This window comes from Mizuhopecten yessoensis, unplaced genomic scaffold (assembly GCF_002113885.1).
Source record: "Mizuhopecten yessoensis strain PY_sf001 unplaced genomic scaffold, ASM211388v2 scaffold2741, whole genome shotgun sequence".
In the NCBI taxonomy this organism is placed as follows: domain Eukaryota; kingdom Metazoa; phylum Mollusca; class Bivalvia; order Pectinida; family Pectinidae; genus Mizuhopecten; species Mizuhopecten yessoensis.
Genome location: NW_018404696.1, coordinates 508,596 through 527,288, shown reverse-complemented (window position 1 = coordinate 527,288; position 18,693 = coordinate 508,596). Strand labels below are relative to the sequence as shown.

General features: G+C 38.2%; 1 protein-coding gene across 1 annotated transcript; it reads left to right on the top strand.

Moving 5' to 3' along the window:
* Positions 1-383: 383 nt before the first annotated feature.
* Positions 384-15,392, top strand: LOC110446502 (putative protein tag-278). The gene is made up of 4 exons (XM_021491677.1): positions 384-575; positions 3,466-8,348; positions 8,768-8,956; positions 13,534-15,392. The coding sequence occupies exons 1-4, from the start codon at positions 523-525 to the stop codon at positions 14,001-14,003; spliced, it is 5,595 nt and encodes a 1,864-aa protein (XP_021347352.1). The 5' UTR covers positions 384-522; the 3' UTR covers positions 14,004-15,392.
* The last annotated feature ends 3,301 nt before the right edge of the window (positions 15,393-18,693 follow it).

Genomic DNA, 18,693 nt, shown 5'->3' with positions numbered 1-18,693 from the left:
CTCACTCAGTCATAGCTTGCAGTCGGTATTGAACGTTGCGACACGTTTAATACCTAAGTTGTTTGTGTATCAAGTAAAATTTTGATATTATTTCATAAACTGTTGGATTTAACACAAACGACGTAAAAACCACATGTGGTACTAGTGTTGTGTGATTTACAAATTATCCTCAAATTTACAAATAATATACGTAATCGAAATATATCAAAAATACGAATAATGAACAATACCACTTTTCCCCTAGATTGATATTACACGATACAAGGTGGAAGGTCAGCATTGACGTTGCGAATCAAATCCACACGTGTTACAACCTTTAATCGATAGGGAAGTCTGTGTCGTCAGATCCACAAAGAAGCGTAGATTCAAAAGGTGGTGTTTGTGATCGATGTCTGCTGATGTGGTGAACGGCTGATGTGTACACCTAGCCACGTCACCACGTGGAGTCAATTATCAATAAAAACTGAAGAGGTGTAAACAGCAAAACACATACAACTTAGGCTTTATCTTCAACTGGAGAGAATGAAAACGGCAAGTGCGGTGCTACTTTTCTTATATGTCTTCAAATTATCCAGGTAAGTTTTATTTTGTTTGTGAGTTTTCTGTAATAAGCTACGATCATATCTTACATTCTACATCTAAAAGCCGACATACAGAACGTATATATCCGTGTAACATGTTATAGTATGGGTTGAATTCAATATAGGTTGATAAATGTTGTTTGGATTTTTGTAAACGGCCGACTGTTATCTGCGATTTCTTATCAGTGTAAGGCGGGTCAGGTTCCTTTCACTTGGAGGAGCGGAGCGATTTAAAAAGGAACCCCTCTCTTTTCATTCGATAGGTACATTTTACTACCTGATTAATAGCAACATGGTTGTGTCATTTTCATTTTGATAAAGATTAACGACATCACTGGCAAAATAAAGGCAATATACGATTTTAAAATGAGATATTGGCTGATAGAAGGCAGCATCGCATTTCTATAATACTGAAGTGCTATGTCAAACGAGTATATGTGGTATAACCCGTGATACTATAATAACCCCTCTGTATTCTTCACATACACATCAGGTTACTCTCATACTCTCACATACACATCAGGTTACTCTCATACTCTCACATACAACTTCAAAGTCATAACGCAGAATAAAAAGAATGAACATCCACAACCCTTCTATATACATATATACCCTACCATACACTCACATACCCCCACTAACATCCACAACCCTTCTATATACATATATCACCCTACCATACACTCACATACCCCACTAACATCAACAACCCTTCAATATACATATATCACCCTACCATACACTCACATACCCCCACTAACATCCACAACCCTTCTATATACATATATACCCCTACCATACACTCACATACCCCCACTAACATACACACCCCTTCAATATACATATATACCCCACCATACACTCACATACCCCCACTAACATCCATAGCCCTTCAATATACATATATACCCCACCATACACTCACAAACCCCCGCTAACATCCACAACCCTTCTATATACATATATACCCCTACCATACACTCACATACCCCCACTAACATACACAACCCTTCAATATACATATATACCCCACCATAAACTCTCATACCTCCACTAACATACACAACCCTTCAATATACATATCTACCCCACCATACACTCACATACCCCCACTAACATCCATAGCCCTTCAATATACATATATACCCCACCATACCCTCACATACCTCCACTAACATACACAACCCTTCAATATACATATATCCCCCACCATACACTCTCATACCCCCACTAACATACACAACCCTTCAATATACATATATCCCCCACCATACACTCACAACCCCCCACTAACATCCACATCCCTTCAATATACATATATACCCCACCATACACTCTCATACCTCCACTAACATACACAACCCTTCAATATACATATATCCCCCACCATACACTCTCATACCCCCACTAACATACACAACCCTTCAATATACATATATCCCCCACCATACCCTCACATACCCCCACTAACATACACAACCCTTCAATATACATATATACCCCCCCATACACTCACATACCCCACTAACATCCACAACCCTTCAATATACATATATACCCCCCCATACACTCACATACCCCACTAACATCCACAACCCATCAATATACATATATACCCCACCATACACTCACATACCCCACTAACATCCACAACCCTTCAATATACATATACCCCACCATACACTCATATACCCCCACTAACATCCACAACCCCTCTATATACATATATTCCCCTACCATACACTCACATACCCCCACTAACATCCATAGCCCGTCAATATACATATATACCCCACCATACACTCCCAAACCCCCACTAACATCCACAACCCTTCAATATACATATACCCCACCATACACTCATATACCCCCACTAACATCCACAACCCTTCTATATACATATATACCCCAACCATACACTCACATACCCCCACTAACATCCACAACCCTTCTATATACATATACCCCCCCATACACTCATATACCCCCACTAACATCCACAACCCTTCTATATACATATACCCCCCCATACACTCATATACCCCCACTAACATCCACAACCCCTCTATATACATATATTCCCCTACCATACACTCACATACCCCCACTAACATCCACAACCCTTCTATATACATATATCACCCCACCATACACTCACATACCCTGCTAACAACCACAACCCTTCTATACACATATAAACCACCCCACAACCCTTCAATATACATATATACCCCACAATACACTTACATACCCCCACTAACATCCACAACCCTTCAATATACATATACCCCACCATACACTCATATACCCCCACTAACATCCACAACCCCTCTATATACATATATTCCCCTACCATACACTCACATACCCCCACTAACATCCACAACCCTTCAATATACATATATCCCCCCACCATACACTCACATACCCCCGCTAACATCCACAACCCTTCTATATATATCTCCCCACCATCATACACTCACATACCCCCCGCTAACATCCACAACCCTTCTATGTATACATATTTCACCACCATACACTCACATACCCTTCTAACAACCACAACCCTTCTATACACATATAAACCACCACCATACACTCACATACCCCCCGCTAACATCCACAACCCTTCTAGGTATACATATTTCACCACCGTACACTCACATATCCCCGCTAACATCCACAACCCTTCTATATATGCATATATCCCTACCATACACTCACATACCCCTGCTAACATCCATATCCCTTCTATATATATATATATATNCTCACATACCCCCGCTAACATCCACACATATGTCTCTCGTAAATCATTCCTTCTGACAGTTTTAATTGGTAATATATACATCAGAAATAAACTTACTTTTCATTACCATTTCAGAGCAGAGGATTGTGACGTCAGGATGTGGTATCTGAAAATGACGACAAAAGGAGTTTTTGACGGGGAACTGAGCGAGGAGAAATTATTCATACAAAAGACAATTAATGACATGGTTTTAATCAGCAAAAAGGATCAAACGAAACGAAAAGTAAGCTGCGCTGTTCTAGAAATGTATGAAGAAATGCTAAAACCCGACGAAGAAGGGGACGCAGCTGGCACGCAAGATGACAACGAAGAGGGTCAAGGCCAAGAAAGAAATAGTTTAGATAAAACGGAGGACATTGAGTCTGGAGGAAGGGAGGACACTGAGTCAGGAGGAAGGGAGGACAATGAGTCAGGAGGAAGGGGTGACACTGAGTCAGAGGGAAGGGATGACACTGAGTCAGGAGGAAGGGAGGACACTGAGTCAGGAGGAAGGGCAAGCACTGAGTCAGAGGGAAGGGATGACACTGAGTCAGGAGGAAGGGAAGACACTGGGTCAGGAGGAAGGGAGGACACTGAGTCAGAGGGAAGGGAGGACACTGAGTCAGGAGGAAGGGAGGACACTGAGTCAGGAGAGTCACTAGCCGGTAGTGCAGTAGGAACGGAAAACCCCGAGTCAAAACTGAACGAAGACCGATTGAGTGAAGATGTTTCAGCACTCACAGGGGATGTAAATGACGATGACACGGACCCAATTGTGGATGATAGTGAAGAGACTGTTGATCACTCAACAGATAAAGGTACAGATTTACACAATGGATTGGAAGCCGATGAAACAGAAGTATTTTCTGATGATTCCGATGGCGAGGAAGAAATGGAGGAAATTAAGGAATTAAATTCAAATGAAGAACATGTTTTGTCAGGTGGTTCATCAGATGATTTAGAAAAAGTCGAACACGAAGAAATAGCATTGTTAACGATGGATGAATTGGAAGGAACAATTACAGCTGATGGCGATAATTCTGTGGAAATTCATAAGGAAGCTATAACCACTGGTGAGGGTGCTATTGGGGAAAGCAAGGAAGACGAAGAAGAAAAACACGACGATCCTAAAGTCCCCGTGGAGACGGAAAAGGAACCGACAGAAAGTGAATCTGAGAGAGATAAAAACGTGGATCAAAGACAAATAGAACAAACTGAAAATGAGAACAAAGACAAGAAACCGGCAATAAAAGACGAATTAGATACAGGTGACAGTGCTGTTGTGAATAAAAAGGAAACAAAGGAAGGCGGCTTGGATGATGCGTCTAGAGCTAGTGAAAACGAAGAGGAAGAAATAGATAAAAACAACGAGAATGAAGACGATAAGAAACTAACCGACGATGGGAAATATGGCGGTTCTGAATTAGAGAACGTTCACAGAACAGAAACAGAAAGCACGGTAATACTGGATATAAACGGAGGATACGGAAACAAAGAGTCAACCGGAGGCAATATCTCTGAATTGTCCTTCAATACATCAGCTACCGACAGGGACGTTTTAAAGGAACTCAAAAGTGCAAAAGGAGAAAATGAAAACAACACAATCTCTTTTGCGACATGCAGAAAAGATCGCAGTTACCGGTTCGATATATTCGACCACGTGCAGAAAAGATATAGTTTTGTAGAAAATACGAAACATAACAATAAAACGGAAACGCATAATAATACCAGTCATGGTAAATATACGTTAAACCAAGAAATCAGTAGATCGAGTTTATCTTTTCCGACGAACTTAACTAACAGTCGACTTGTGTGTTCACCGTGTAGTCTGCTGATGAAGTACTACACAGTTAACACTTCATGTAGTGTTGATACTATTTCAAGTATATACACTCAATTAAAATCAAACGAAACGCAAAATAATCAAACTAACACTCACAGTAATAACACAGAATCTACACCAGGGCGGGAAGCATTGAATTCCGTAAAAACCGAGGAAACACAAACCAACATTTCGGAAACATTATCAAGTACTACTGATGCTGACGAAGAAAGCAAAGATATTGAATCAGGCGCAAAAATACATGACACAAACGTTGAGGTCTTAAAAGTAACCGGTAAGCATGGAGATGAGGCGGAATCAAAAGAAACGGACGAAACGGGTATAGATAAAGACAGAACACCCGGTGTTGATAGTAAAACAGCAAGTATTGATACCAATGCTCGAAACAAGCCTACAGAGATGGAAATGTTCGAAAACAGTTTAGTTAACGATCAACCTAATGAAAAAAGTCTACAAATTTCGAATGAAAGACGATCAAGTGATGAAATATTACCACCAGACGCAAGTTTATATTCACTGAAAGATGATGTCAAGAGCATGGATGTAAACAAAGGTAGTGATGAAAAGTTATCTACGGAAGAGAATGGATCAGCAGCTGATGGAACGACGGAACATAAAACAGGTCGTCATGGAAACATAGAAACTGCAAACACAATAACATCAGCGGAAACGAAAAAGGGACAAGATACAAAGACAAATGTAGACAAACACAATGACGAAAAGTTTACAACAGCAGAAAATATGTTGGAACATAAACAAAAGACAGAGCAGGTGGCAGGTACATATGGAAATCCAGAAAATGATGACTTGACAGAAAGAAGAAATGACCAACCTAGGAAAGCAGCTGACACGACAGTTACCAATACTGAAGCAGTAGGAACAAAGCATAGAACTGATCAGCCGGACAAACCAGAAACCACTTTAGACGAAAAACAAACAAAACATGAAGAGAAACAAACAACAGCCGAAGGGAAGCAATTAACAATTGACGAACAGCTATCTCCGAATCAAGCTTCAGGCATACCGGACAATACTCTTATTCTAGAACAACTTCAATCAAATTTCGATCACTTTCAAAAACAAGTTGTTAGTAAAACTGATGGTTATTCGAACAAACTGCAGACTCTTGAATTAATGGTTATTCGACTGGAGAATCAGTTACTGAAGGAGAAACTTAACAAAAACAATCATTCCAGCACCATAACAAGGATGGAAAATCACATCCTTAGACTAGAAAATGAATTGCTTAAACTAAATCAGAGTTACAATGAAGTAAAAAAGGAGAGCGATTCAATGGTGCAGGATAGAAAGAAATATTTGCAACTCGGCCAAGGATCCCAACAGACGCCAGCCTATGGCTATTCCGTAATGCGTGGACGAGCTCACCCTGTCAGTATCGACTTTCAGGCTAAGATCAGCTACTTGACAAACCTACTGAACAATCAGTCAATGACTATCAGACAACTCAAAACGCGATCTCAGTATTTGGAAGACCAGAACCGACTTCTTTACAATATGATCATGAACCAAACAGCGTTGATGACCCAGATCATGACACGAGTTCAGGATCTCACAGAGCAAAATATACAACAAAGAATAGAGGCACACAAAATCCGGCAGCAGATGGAGCAAATAGTAAGCAAAAGTAGCGTGGTCGAAACGACCGACAAGTTTTTATTGAATAAACTGGAGGAAATGGTGTCAGATGTTCAAAAAAGAACAATAGATGAAGACGATAAGGTCAATCTGGGACGAACAAAAGCGCCCACCGTAAAGGATAAGTCTGAAGAGGAACTCGAAAAATACATGCAAAATGAAAGTGTGTTGCCAACTGAAACCTGGTGCGGGCCTTCATCTGGAGTTTGCATTCCATTTTCACTATTTCAATGGAAAACATGTGTAGAAAGCAAATCCGATGGAAAAGAAACGCGTAAAAGTATCTCGAAATTATCAGGCATACCAAAAGGTACAGAACATATAACAAAACGAAAGTCCACTGCCAACTTATCTTCAGTTGATGTCAAACAAAAGGAAGAAGATACCTCCTCGAACGACGAAATGAAAAAGGATTTTCCTTCTACAACAAAAGTAACAAATACAAAATTGGATTCAACTCAAACCAATACAATAGATACTAAAGTGAAAGACACTCCAGTAACTGAACAGAAGGAAAGGGACTCCAATAATGGTGTAAAAACACAACTTGAAAACAAAGAGAATGAAAAGGGAAGAGATTCCGATGCTAAGAAAAGTGAAGAAATCAAAAAAGAGTTCCAAAATAAAACTTCAGAAGCTTCTGCCAAGAGGACTGAGGAGAATCCTACAAAAGTGAACGAAACCACTTTAACCGAAGGCAAAACAGATGTCAAAGATATCGTACAAGAAACACCACATCCAACTGAAATGGAAGTCAAGTCAGTTAAAGATACATCACAAAAGCAAGGGGGATCGGGTACGACCACCAAGGTATCTACACAGCCAGATTCAGGGAGTAAAGTAACAGCACACACACCTGATGATGGCGGAGAAAAGATTAAAATATCACCGTCAAAAGAAGATTCGAATGTAGCTACGACAGATAAGTCAAGTGATGAAAAGATGTCATCACATATTAACACAAAAGCAGATAACCCGGGGGAATACGCTCCTCCTGAAACAACTGAAAAGGAAGTATCGGGAAAAGAGTTGGATGACAAAGTCGGGGAACTTAAACCGAGCGAGGACACCAGGCAGCAAAAGGTAACCGGTGCCTCAAAGGAAGCAACCTTAGAAAAAGGGACGACATCTCAAAGCCCAGAACAGAAAAACAACAAACCTACAGAAAGTACGTACAAGAACGAAGAGAATGATGATACAAAGGAGGTTAAAGAAACAAACGATTTCAAGGAACTAACGAAGGAAACATCAGTGAAAGGCGACGTTAAGGATCAGGATAGAAAGGTAAAGGAATCTAAAACGGAGCTCACGAAAGAGGCGATACCAGATCTTCAGAATAAACAACCAAAAAAGGAAATACCGAAGGCGAAGAAAGACGATGAAGCCAAAGTGGTAAAAGTTAAATCTCAAGAAAAGAAACCAAAAGAGCCTTTGAAGAAGCCAATTAAATATGAAGCTGATGGACAGAAAGAGCCAAAAGGTAGTTATATACTCCTATTTTCGCTTATTAACTTTTTCGATATCTACTAAAAATAATTATTAAAATTTTGCGATATCTACTAAAAAACCTTACTAAAGGTTTGCTCATGCATTATAAAGTTAACATACTCACTATACCTCTTTCGGTAGGCCTGGACTCATCCGTGCCTCGCGTTTGTTTTCACGGTTTTTGTATCTCGGAAACATCATGACGAGTGCCACATTTGGTGCAGGAATACTTAGCCTCCGTTTTATTTGTGGGGGTTCGTGTTGACTTCTTTTTTGTTTTGATGTCCTCCTCGTTGCTATTGTCATTTCATATTAAATTTAGTTCTAGGTAAATCAGGTGCTACTGTACAAACGTTACCAGTGTATTCAGAGTTAGGATTTGCCATTAAGTTTGACACGTTTCCCCTGCAGATTGTTACGACTACTACAAACGTGGTAACCAGAAGAACGGCGTGTTTAAGATTAAACCATACGGGAAACAGTCAATGGTGGAGGTCTTCTGTGACATGAAGAATGGAGGATGGACTTTGGTTCACAAACGACAAGATGGCACGACCAAGTTTCTGAAGAAATGGCAAGACTTTAAGGAAGGATTCGGAGGTAAACGCTTATTTGGCTCATAGCATCACCGAAGGACGAAACAGGTGTATGGTTCAGTGTAGTATATCTTTAGCAAACTGTATCAATTACCAAAGTCTACAGGTGTATGGTTCAGTGTAGTATATCTACATACTGTATCAATTACCCAATGTTACAGGTGTATGGTTCCGTGTAGTATATCTACATACTGTAATAATTACCCAATGTTACAGATGTATGGTTCAGTGTAGTATATCTACACACTGTATCAATTACCAAAGTCTACAGGTGTATGGTTCAGTGTAGTATAGCTTCATACTGTATCAATTACTCGATGTTACAGGTGTATGGTACAGTGTAGTATATCTACATAATGTAACAATTACCCTATTGTACAGGTGTATGGTTCCGTGTAGTATCTCTACATACTGTAATAATTACCCAATGTTACAGATGTATGGTTCCGTGTAGTATCTCTACATACTGTAATAATTACCCAATGTTACAGATGTATGGTTCCGTGTAGTAAATCTACATACTGGATCAATTACCCAATGTTACATGTGTATGGTTCAGTGTAGTATAGCTTCATACTGTATCAATTACTCAATGTTACAGGTGTATGGTTCAGTGTAGTATATCTTCATACTGTATCAATTACCCGATGTTACAGGTGTATGGTTCAGTGTAGTATATCTACATACTGTATCAATTACGAAAGTTTACAGGTGACTGGTATAGTATATCTACATAATGTATCAATTACTCAATGTTACAGGTGTATGGTTCAGTCTAGTATATCTTCATACTGTATCAATTACCCGATGTTACAGGTGTATGGTTCAGTGTAGTATATCTACATACTGTATCAATTACGAAAGTTTACAGGTGACTGGTATAGTATATCTACATACTGTATCAATTACTCAATGTTACAGGTGTATGGTTCAGTGTAGTATATCTACATAATGTAACAATTACCCTATTGTACAGGTGTATGGTTCCGTGTAGTATATCTACATACTGTATCAATTACCCAATGTTACAGGTGAATGGTTCAGTGTAGCATATCTACATACTGTATCAATTACCAAAGTCTACAGGTGTATGGTTCAGTGTAGTATATCTACATTCTGTATCAATAACCCAATGTTACAGGTGTATGGTTCAGTGTAGTATATCTACATACTGTAACAATTACTCAATGTTATAGGTGTATGGTTCAGTGTAGTATATCTACATTCTGTATCAATTACTCCATGTTACAGGTGTACGGTTCAGTGTAGTATATCTGCATACTGTAACAATTACTCAATGTTATAGGAGTATGGTTCAGTGTAGTAGATCTACATACTGTAACAATTATACAATATTTCAGGTGTATGGTTCAGTGTCGTATATCTACATACTGTAACAATTATACAATATTTCAGGTGTATGGTTCAGTGTAGTAGATCTACATACTGTAACAATTATACAATATTTCAGGTGTATGGTTCAGTGTAGCATATCTACATACTGCATCAATTACCCAATGTTACAGGTCAATGGTTCAGTGTAGCATATCTACATTCTGTATCAATAACCCAATGTTACAGGAGTATGGTTCAGTGTAGTAGATCTACATACTGTAACAATTACACAATATTTCAGGTGTATGGTTCAGTGTAGTATATCTACAGGTGTATGGTTCAGTGTAGTATATCTACATACTGTATCATTAACCCAATATATCAGGTGTATGGTTCAGTGTAGTATATCTACATACTGTAACAATTACACAATATTTCAGGTGTATGGTTCAGTGTAGTATATTTTGTATATCTACATACTGTACCAATTACACAATGTTACAGGTGTATGGTTCAGTGTAGTATATCTACATAATGTTACAATTACCCAATGTTACAGGTGTATGGTTCAGTGTAGTACATCTACATACTGTGCTAATTACACAATGTTACAGGTGTATGGTTCAGTGTAGTATTTTACAGGTGACTGGTATAGTATATCTACATACTGTATCAATTACTCAATGTTACAGGTGTATGGTTCAGTGTAGTATATTTACATACTGTATCAATTACCCAATGTTACAGGAGTATGGTTCAGTGTAGTATATTTACATACTGTATCAATTACCCAATGTTACAGGGGTATGGTTCAGTGTAGTATATCTACATACTGTATCAATTACACAATGTTACAGGTGTATGGTTCAGTGTAGTACATCTACATACTGTATCAATTACACAATGTTACAGGTGTATGGTTCAGTGTAGTACATCTACATACTGTATCAATTACACAATGTTACAGGTGTATGGTTCAGTGTAGTACATCTACATACTGTATCAATTACACAATGTTACAGGTGTATGGTTCAGTGTAGTACATCTACATACTGTGCTAATTACACAATGTTACAGGTGTATGGTTCAGTGTAGTATTTTACAGGTGACTGGTATAGTATATCTACATACTGTATCAATTACTCAATGTTACAGGTGTATGGTTCAGTGTAGTACATCTACATACTGTATCAATTACACAATGTTACAGGTGTATGGTTCAGTGTAGTATATTTTGTTTATCTACATACTGTACCAATTACACAATGTTACAGGTGTATGGTTTAGTGTAGTATATCTACATACTGTATCAATTACACAATGTTACAGGTGTATGGTTCAGTGTAGTACATCTACATACTGTGCTAATTACACAATGTTACAGGTGTATGGTTCCGTGTAGTATATCTACATACTGTATCAATTACCCAATGCTACAGATGTATGGTTCCGTGTAGTACATTTTGTATATCTACATACTGTATCAATTACTCCATGTTACAAGTGTATGGTTCAGTGTAGTATATCTACATACACCTGTAACAATTACCCTATTGTAAGGTGTATGGTTCAGTGTAGTATATCTACATAATGTTACAATTACCCAATGTTACAGGTGTATGGTTCCGTGTAGTATATGTACATACTGTATCAATTATCCAATGTTACAGGTGTATGGTTCAGTGTAGTATATCTACATAATGTAACAATTACCCTATGGTACAGGTGTATGGTTCCGTGTAGTATATCTACATGCTGTATTAATTACCCAATCTTACAGGTGTATGGTTCAGTGTAGTATATCTACATACTGTATCAATAACCAAAGTCTACGGGTGTATGGTATAGTATATCTACATACTGTATCAATTACTCAATGTTACAGGTGTATGGTTCAGTGTAGTATATCTACATACTGTACCAATTACCCAATGTTACAGGTGTATGGTTCAGTGTAGTATATCTACATACTGTAACAATTACCCAATGTCACAGGTGTATGGTTCAGTGTAGTATGTACACACTGTATCAATTACACAATGTTACAGGTGTTTGGTTCAGTGTATTATATCTTCATACTGTAACAATTACTCAATGTTACAGGTGTATGGTTCCGTGTAGTATATCTACATACTGTATCAATTACCCAATGTTACAGGTGTATGGTTCAGTGTAGTATACCTACATACTGTAACAAATTCCCTATTGTACAGGTGCAGTCACATGTGAGTCTTACGTTCATCTTTCAGGGTAATATAAATAAGAGAGCTATCAATCGGAAACTTATCTATCACGAACGTAATCTAACTCTCTAGGTGTAATCGGACTCGCACATTTGATGAGCTGGTAAGCCAAATACTCATTCATCATATGTAATGTGTCTTTGAGTGTAACATTCATTGAATAATTGATTATTGAACAGTTTATTTGAAAAGGACTTGTTGCTTGAGAGACTTGTTGGAAAAGAACTACTTTTTGTCCTCCGTCAAGCTATGCAAAATACTATTACTAACTTCAACTTGTAAAATGCCGTGATTCATTGCAAATTAGTATCACATTGACTTTTGACATTGCATTATCTTAAATCCTATAGTCTGTGCATGTTATCATAACACATACGTGGTGCTTCCGTATGCTTTATGAATGTTTAATTGGATTTCTAACCAAAAGTACTGTGTTTGAGACAATTCATTCCCGTCCCACTGCAGCAAAACAAAGGATAAATTTCATGTAAAAAAGTAGCCCCCCCCCCCCCCCCCCCCCCTAATATTGGAGAACAGAGAATTACCGCTGGTCAGCAACAGCTGTGATTGAAGGTCAAGGGGTGGAACTCCGGTTTCGCTCCGTTGCACATTTCTCTCAGATTACCGGTTTTTTCCCCTGTATTGTTATTATATTCCTTCACAAAAGTTCTGCATGGAACAGAGTTCTTTTCCAAAATGATGTATACAGGCTATCGTGATGCTGGTAACAGTTTGTTTTTAATTTATAGCTACAGTTTTTAGCAGTAAGGGGATCCTAAGCCTGGCAACATCTTCTCACTGAAAGTGGTAATCATCCAAGTGACACCCAACCTGAAGTTTCTTGGAGGGATGTCAGTCCATTTGTGAATTTTAAATAGCATCAGGGTCAGAAGAGTTTAAGTGTTCCGTAGGGTTACTTGGGTTGGCGCCCTGTATGCAAAATGTCTGTAAGCCCCGGTACAACTACCTTAATTCTAAATATCTTATGTGTTCCATCTTTCAGGCATTCGAGGAGAACATTGGCTAGGGAATGATCACATCCACTACCTGACCAACCAGGATCACTACACTCTAAGGATAGAACTCACAGACTGGAACAAAACCAAAAAAGTCGCCGAGTACGATTACTTCATGATCGATGACGAGAATGAAGGTTACAGACTTCATATTGGTGGTTACCATGGCGATGCAGGGGATGGGATGGCGAAGCACAACAACAATAAGTTTTCGACAATTGATGTAGACAATGACAAAGTCACCAAGGAATTCGGCGGGAGTTGTGCCAAGCGTTTTAGTGGGGCTTGGTGGTATTACAAGTGCTACATGTCAAATTTAAACGGAATCTTCTACAGAAACGGCGTGATACCGCCTAAACTGTTCGACGGTGTCGCCTGGAAACCTTGGACTGGTTCAAACTATTCTTTGAGAAGTGCCGAGATGAAGATAAGACCGAGTAACATCAGCCCAAAGTAAAATCATGTCTTTTTCTTTATAAGCAACCGTGGATTCAATGCATTCAATTGATATTTTATGATATTCACAATTGGAGTCGATTAGTGATCTGTGATGTGAAATTGAAATGCTGTGCAATACTTTATTCTTTATTAAGTGTTTGAGTGGGTGTTATGCGTGTAATTGAGAGGGTGTTATGTGTGTAATTGAGTGGGTGTTATGCGTGTAATTGAGTGGGTGTTATGCGTGTAATTGAGTGGGTGTGATGCTGTGAAAGCACAACCATGATCAACATATATGCACTTCAAACAATACTGATGAACATATACTATTTCAGTCGGAGGTTTTTGTTGAATTTGTCGGAAATATTTCAGTGGACTATAGCTCATGAAGTCAATATAGGAAACGTGAGGATACCTAAACTGGAATGCTGCCAAAAACGAACCATTTATCGTATAAATAACATTTCTATTTTACACGACAAGTGTATGATTTCTATTTAAATCAAAATCAAGATAAGTTTAGTCTTTAATCAAGATAGGTTTAGTCTTTAATCAAGATAGGTTTAAGGTATTTTGAGTATTTTTTGTGTCTATACTCCTTATTTTTTATCTGATAAAACATGCCAACCGGGAATGAAATTATTCCCTGAAACGGTATACTGTGACAACGCAAAAATCTTATCTCAAGGAAAGTATTGTTCAAATACAACACACAAAGGTAAAACAAGGTACAGTTTAATGGCTGTCCACGGTCTCATCAATTGACCAATATGGTCATCAGTTCCATCTTGGTTTCCCTCACTAGTACTGTGTCCTTATAAGACTCATGAGACCTATGCCGACATTTCTTCAGTAATTATACTCTTGTCTCTCCTGCTTACCAAGTTGAGATGTCACAATCAATTTCCAGACAATGGCTTAACCTCATTATGGATTCCACGTGTGTTTTGGGAAACACATGAGGTCTAGTTTCGCGACTGGGACTTTTTATTAATGTCGTCCTTTGTTTTTGGTGTGTACTTGGTTTGCGGTTGTGTGGCGTCTTTCATGATGTGGTATACTTCTGTGTCGACTTTGAGAGTATGTCATGGTGTGTTGACGATGTGGTGTACTTTCTGTGTCGACTTTGAGTGTATGTCATGGTGTGTTGACGATGTGGTATACTTTCTGTGTCGACTTTTTCAGTGTATGTCATGGTGTGTTGACGATGTGGTATACTTTCTGTGTCGACTTTGAGAGTATGTCATGGTGTGTTGACGATGTGGTATATTTTCTGTGTCGACTTTGAGTGTATGTCATGGTGTGTTGACGATGTGGTATACTTTCTCTGTCGACGTTGAGAGTATTTCATGATGTGTTGACGATGTGGTATACTTTCTGTATCGACTTTGAGAGTATGACATGGTGTGTTGACATGTGGTATACTTTTTGTGACGACATTGAGAGTATGTCATGGCGTGTTGACGATCTGGTATTCTGTCTCTGTCGACGTTGAGAGGATTTCATGGCGTGTTGACGATGTGGTATTCTTTCTGTTTCGACTTTTAGAGTATGTCATGGTGTGTTTACGATGTGGTATACTTTTTGTTAGAACATTGAGAGTATGTCATGGAGTGTTGACATGTGGTATACTTTTTGTTATAACATTGAGAGTATGTCATGGTGTGTTGACGATGTGGTATACTTTCTGTGTCGACTTTGACTGTATGTCATGGTGTGTTGACGATCTGGTATACTTTCTCTGTCGACGTTGAGAGTATTTCATGGTGTGTTGACGATGTGGTATACTTACTCTGTTGACGTTGAGAGTATGTCATGGTGTGTTGCCATGTGGTATACTTTTTGTTAGAACATTGAGAGTATGTTATGGTGTGTTGACGATGTGGTCTACTTTCTCTGTTGACGTTGAGAGTATTTCATGGGGTGTTGACGATGTGGTATACTTTCTCTGTCGACGTTGATAGTATTTCATGGTGTGTTGACGCTGTGGTATACTTTCTCTGTTGACGTTAAGAGTATTTCATGGTGTGTTGATGACGTGGTATACTTTCTGTATCGACTTTGAGAGTATGTCATGGTGTGTTGACGATGTGGTATACTTTCTGTGTCGACTTTTGAGTGTATGTCATGGTGTGTTGACGATGTGGTATACTTTCTCTGTTGACGTTGAGAGTATTTCATGGTGTGTTGACGATGTGGTATACTTTCTGTATCGACTTTGAGAGTATGTCATGGTGTGCTGACGATGTGGTATACTTTCTGTGTCGACTTTGAGAGTATGTCATGGTGTGTTGACGATGTGGTACACTTTCTGTGTCGACTTTGAGAGTATGTCATGGTGTGTTGACGATGTGGTATACTTTCTGTGTCGACTTTGATATTCTGTCACTGTGTTTTCCTCTACAGTGTTAATGGAATTTAAGCGTCCCATGAACAAAATGTATGCATAAGGAGACTGCCATCCTCGTCTTTATCAATGGGACATCACAAATGGACGAAACTTTCAAATGCATTACATCCTATAGAACAAGAGTTCCGTGAAACGGTACATGATACGCCCGTCAGATGTAGAATGAGCAGTTTGCCACAAAGGGCCATAAGTGCATACATTTTGGAGAGATAAGCGTCAAATCTACAAAGGGTTATCATGCTTGTCCGAGCTTTCATGGCAATGAACCTTCCTACCAAGTTTGAAATTAATCCTTACAAAATTACTCAAGTTATTGAGCGGAAACTGTTTCGGCAATTCTACAAAGGGCCATAACTCCATAAATAACTGGCAAATAATTTTGGTTATCGAACTTGTTCGAGCTTTTATGGCAATGAATGTTCCTATTAAGTTTGAAATGAATCCATTCAAAATTACTCAAGTTATTGAGCGGAAACTAATGTGTGCCCGCCCACGTGAAAACATAATACGTACCGTCATTGGACGGGCGTATAAAAATTATATACATGTAGTGCCATTTTAATTTGTATTGTATGAATGCTACCATTAGTGCCAAAAATTGCCATAACTTATCAATGTAATCAATTACCATTTTAACATGTACAAACCTCGAACCATACCTGATCAAACTTTCATGTTTTCACCAAAGTATGTGATTATCATCTTTGTTATAATAAAATATTCAATAACAATCATATACTTGTGTCGTTTTTGTTCAAACTTATACATGTACAGCTAATGTAATTTAATATCAGATAAAATGTGTCCAATATTTGTCACTTTAGTCATGGCAAATGATATCACTTTCTTAGATAGCATATAGAATGAGAATTCATCACACCTGTCACTTGTGTTATAGTTAAGGATATATGCTACCTTACCTACTCTACCTGTGATTTGTGTTTGTGTTAAAGATGTACTTTACATTTTGTACCTTACACATTATACTTATGATTGGGTATGAGTTAAGGTTATATGTTACCTTACACATTATACTTGTGATTGTGTATGGGTTAAGGTTATATATGCTACCTTACACAGTATACTTGTGATTGTGTATGGGTTAAGGTTATATATGCTACCTTACACATTATATTTGAGACTGTGTATGAGTTAAGGTTCCATGCTACCTTACACATTATACTTGTGATTGTGTATGGGTTAAGGTTATATATGCTACCTTACACATTATACTTGTGATTGTGTATGAGTTAAGGTTATATGCTACCTTACACATTATACTTGTGATTGTGTATGGGTTAAGGTTATATATGCTACCTTACACATTATACTTGTGATTGTGTATGGGTTAAGGTTATATGCTACCTTACACATTATATTTGAGACTGTGTATGAGTTAAGGTTACATGCTACCTTACACATTATACTTGTGATTGTGTATGAGTTAAGGTTATATGTTACCTTACACATTATACTTGTCATTGTGTTAGAGTTAAGGTTACATGCTACCTTACACATTATACTTGTGATTGTGTGCGAGTTAAGGTTACATGCTACCTTTCACATTATACTTGTCATTGTGTGCGAGTTAAGGTTACATGCTACCTTACACATTATACTTGTGATTGTGTTAGAGTTAAGGTAATATCCTATCTGATACATTATACTTGTGATTGTTGTGAGTTAAGGTTATATGTTACCTTACACATTATACTTGTGATTATGTTATGGTTGAAGAGCCCTAATTAAAATCTGCTCAATACAATTCAAATTAGTTTAGGTATCTTGCAAGATGTTCAATGAATAGAACAGCCATCTTACATAGAGGGTCAGTGATACCTAATGCTACAATGATGACTTCATAATAATGGTAACACTTGGGCCCTGGCATTTACGGTCTATATGAATGTCATCCATGCTTGATAGGGCTATAGAGTTGCAATGCTGTTGAGTGGTAAATATTAAGTTGTTTAACTGTGTTGATATGGCATTTACAGTGTATATGAAGGACACAGCTTTGCAGGCAGCATCGTATGTTTTATTTGACTTCAAAGCTGTGTCATTCATATTGACTCTGAGATATCAACAAAGTTCAATGCTTAAATTGAGCATTTTTGGAGTATTTTATACTGTATATGCTTTTTCAATGAAAGCCATGAACATTTCACAAATGAAATTTATTGGAACCAGAAGGAACATTGAGAGGAACCCTTAGTCGTTGTACTGGTGTTATATATAGTAACGAGTAATCGGAGGAACTGTACCAGTATTACATCCCAGTCTATGTATGGGGACCAGA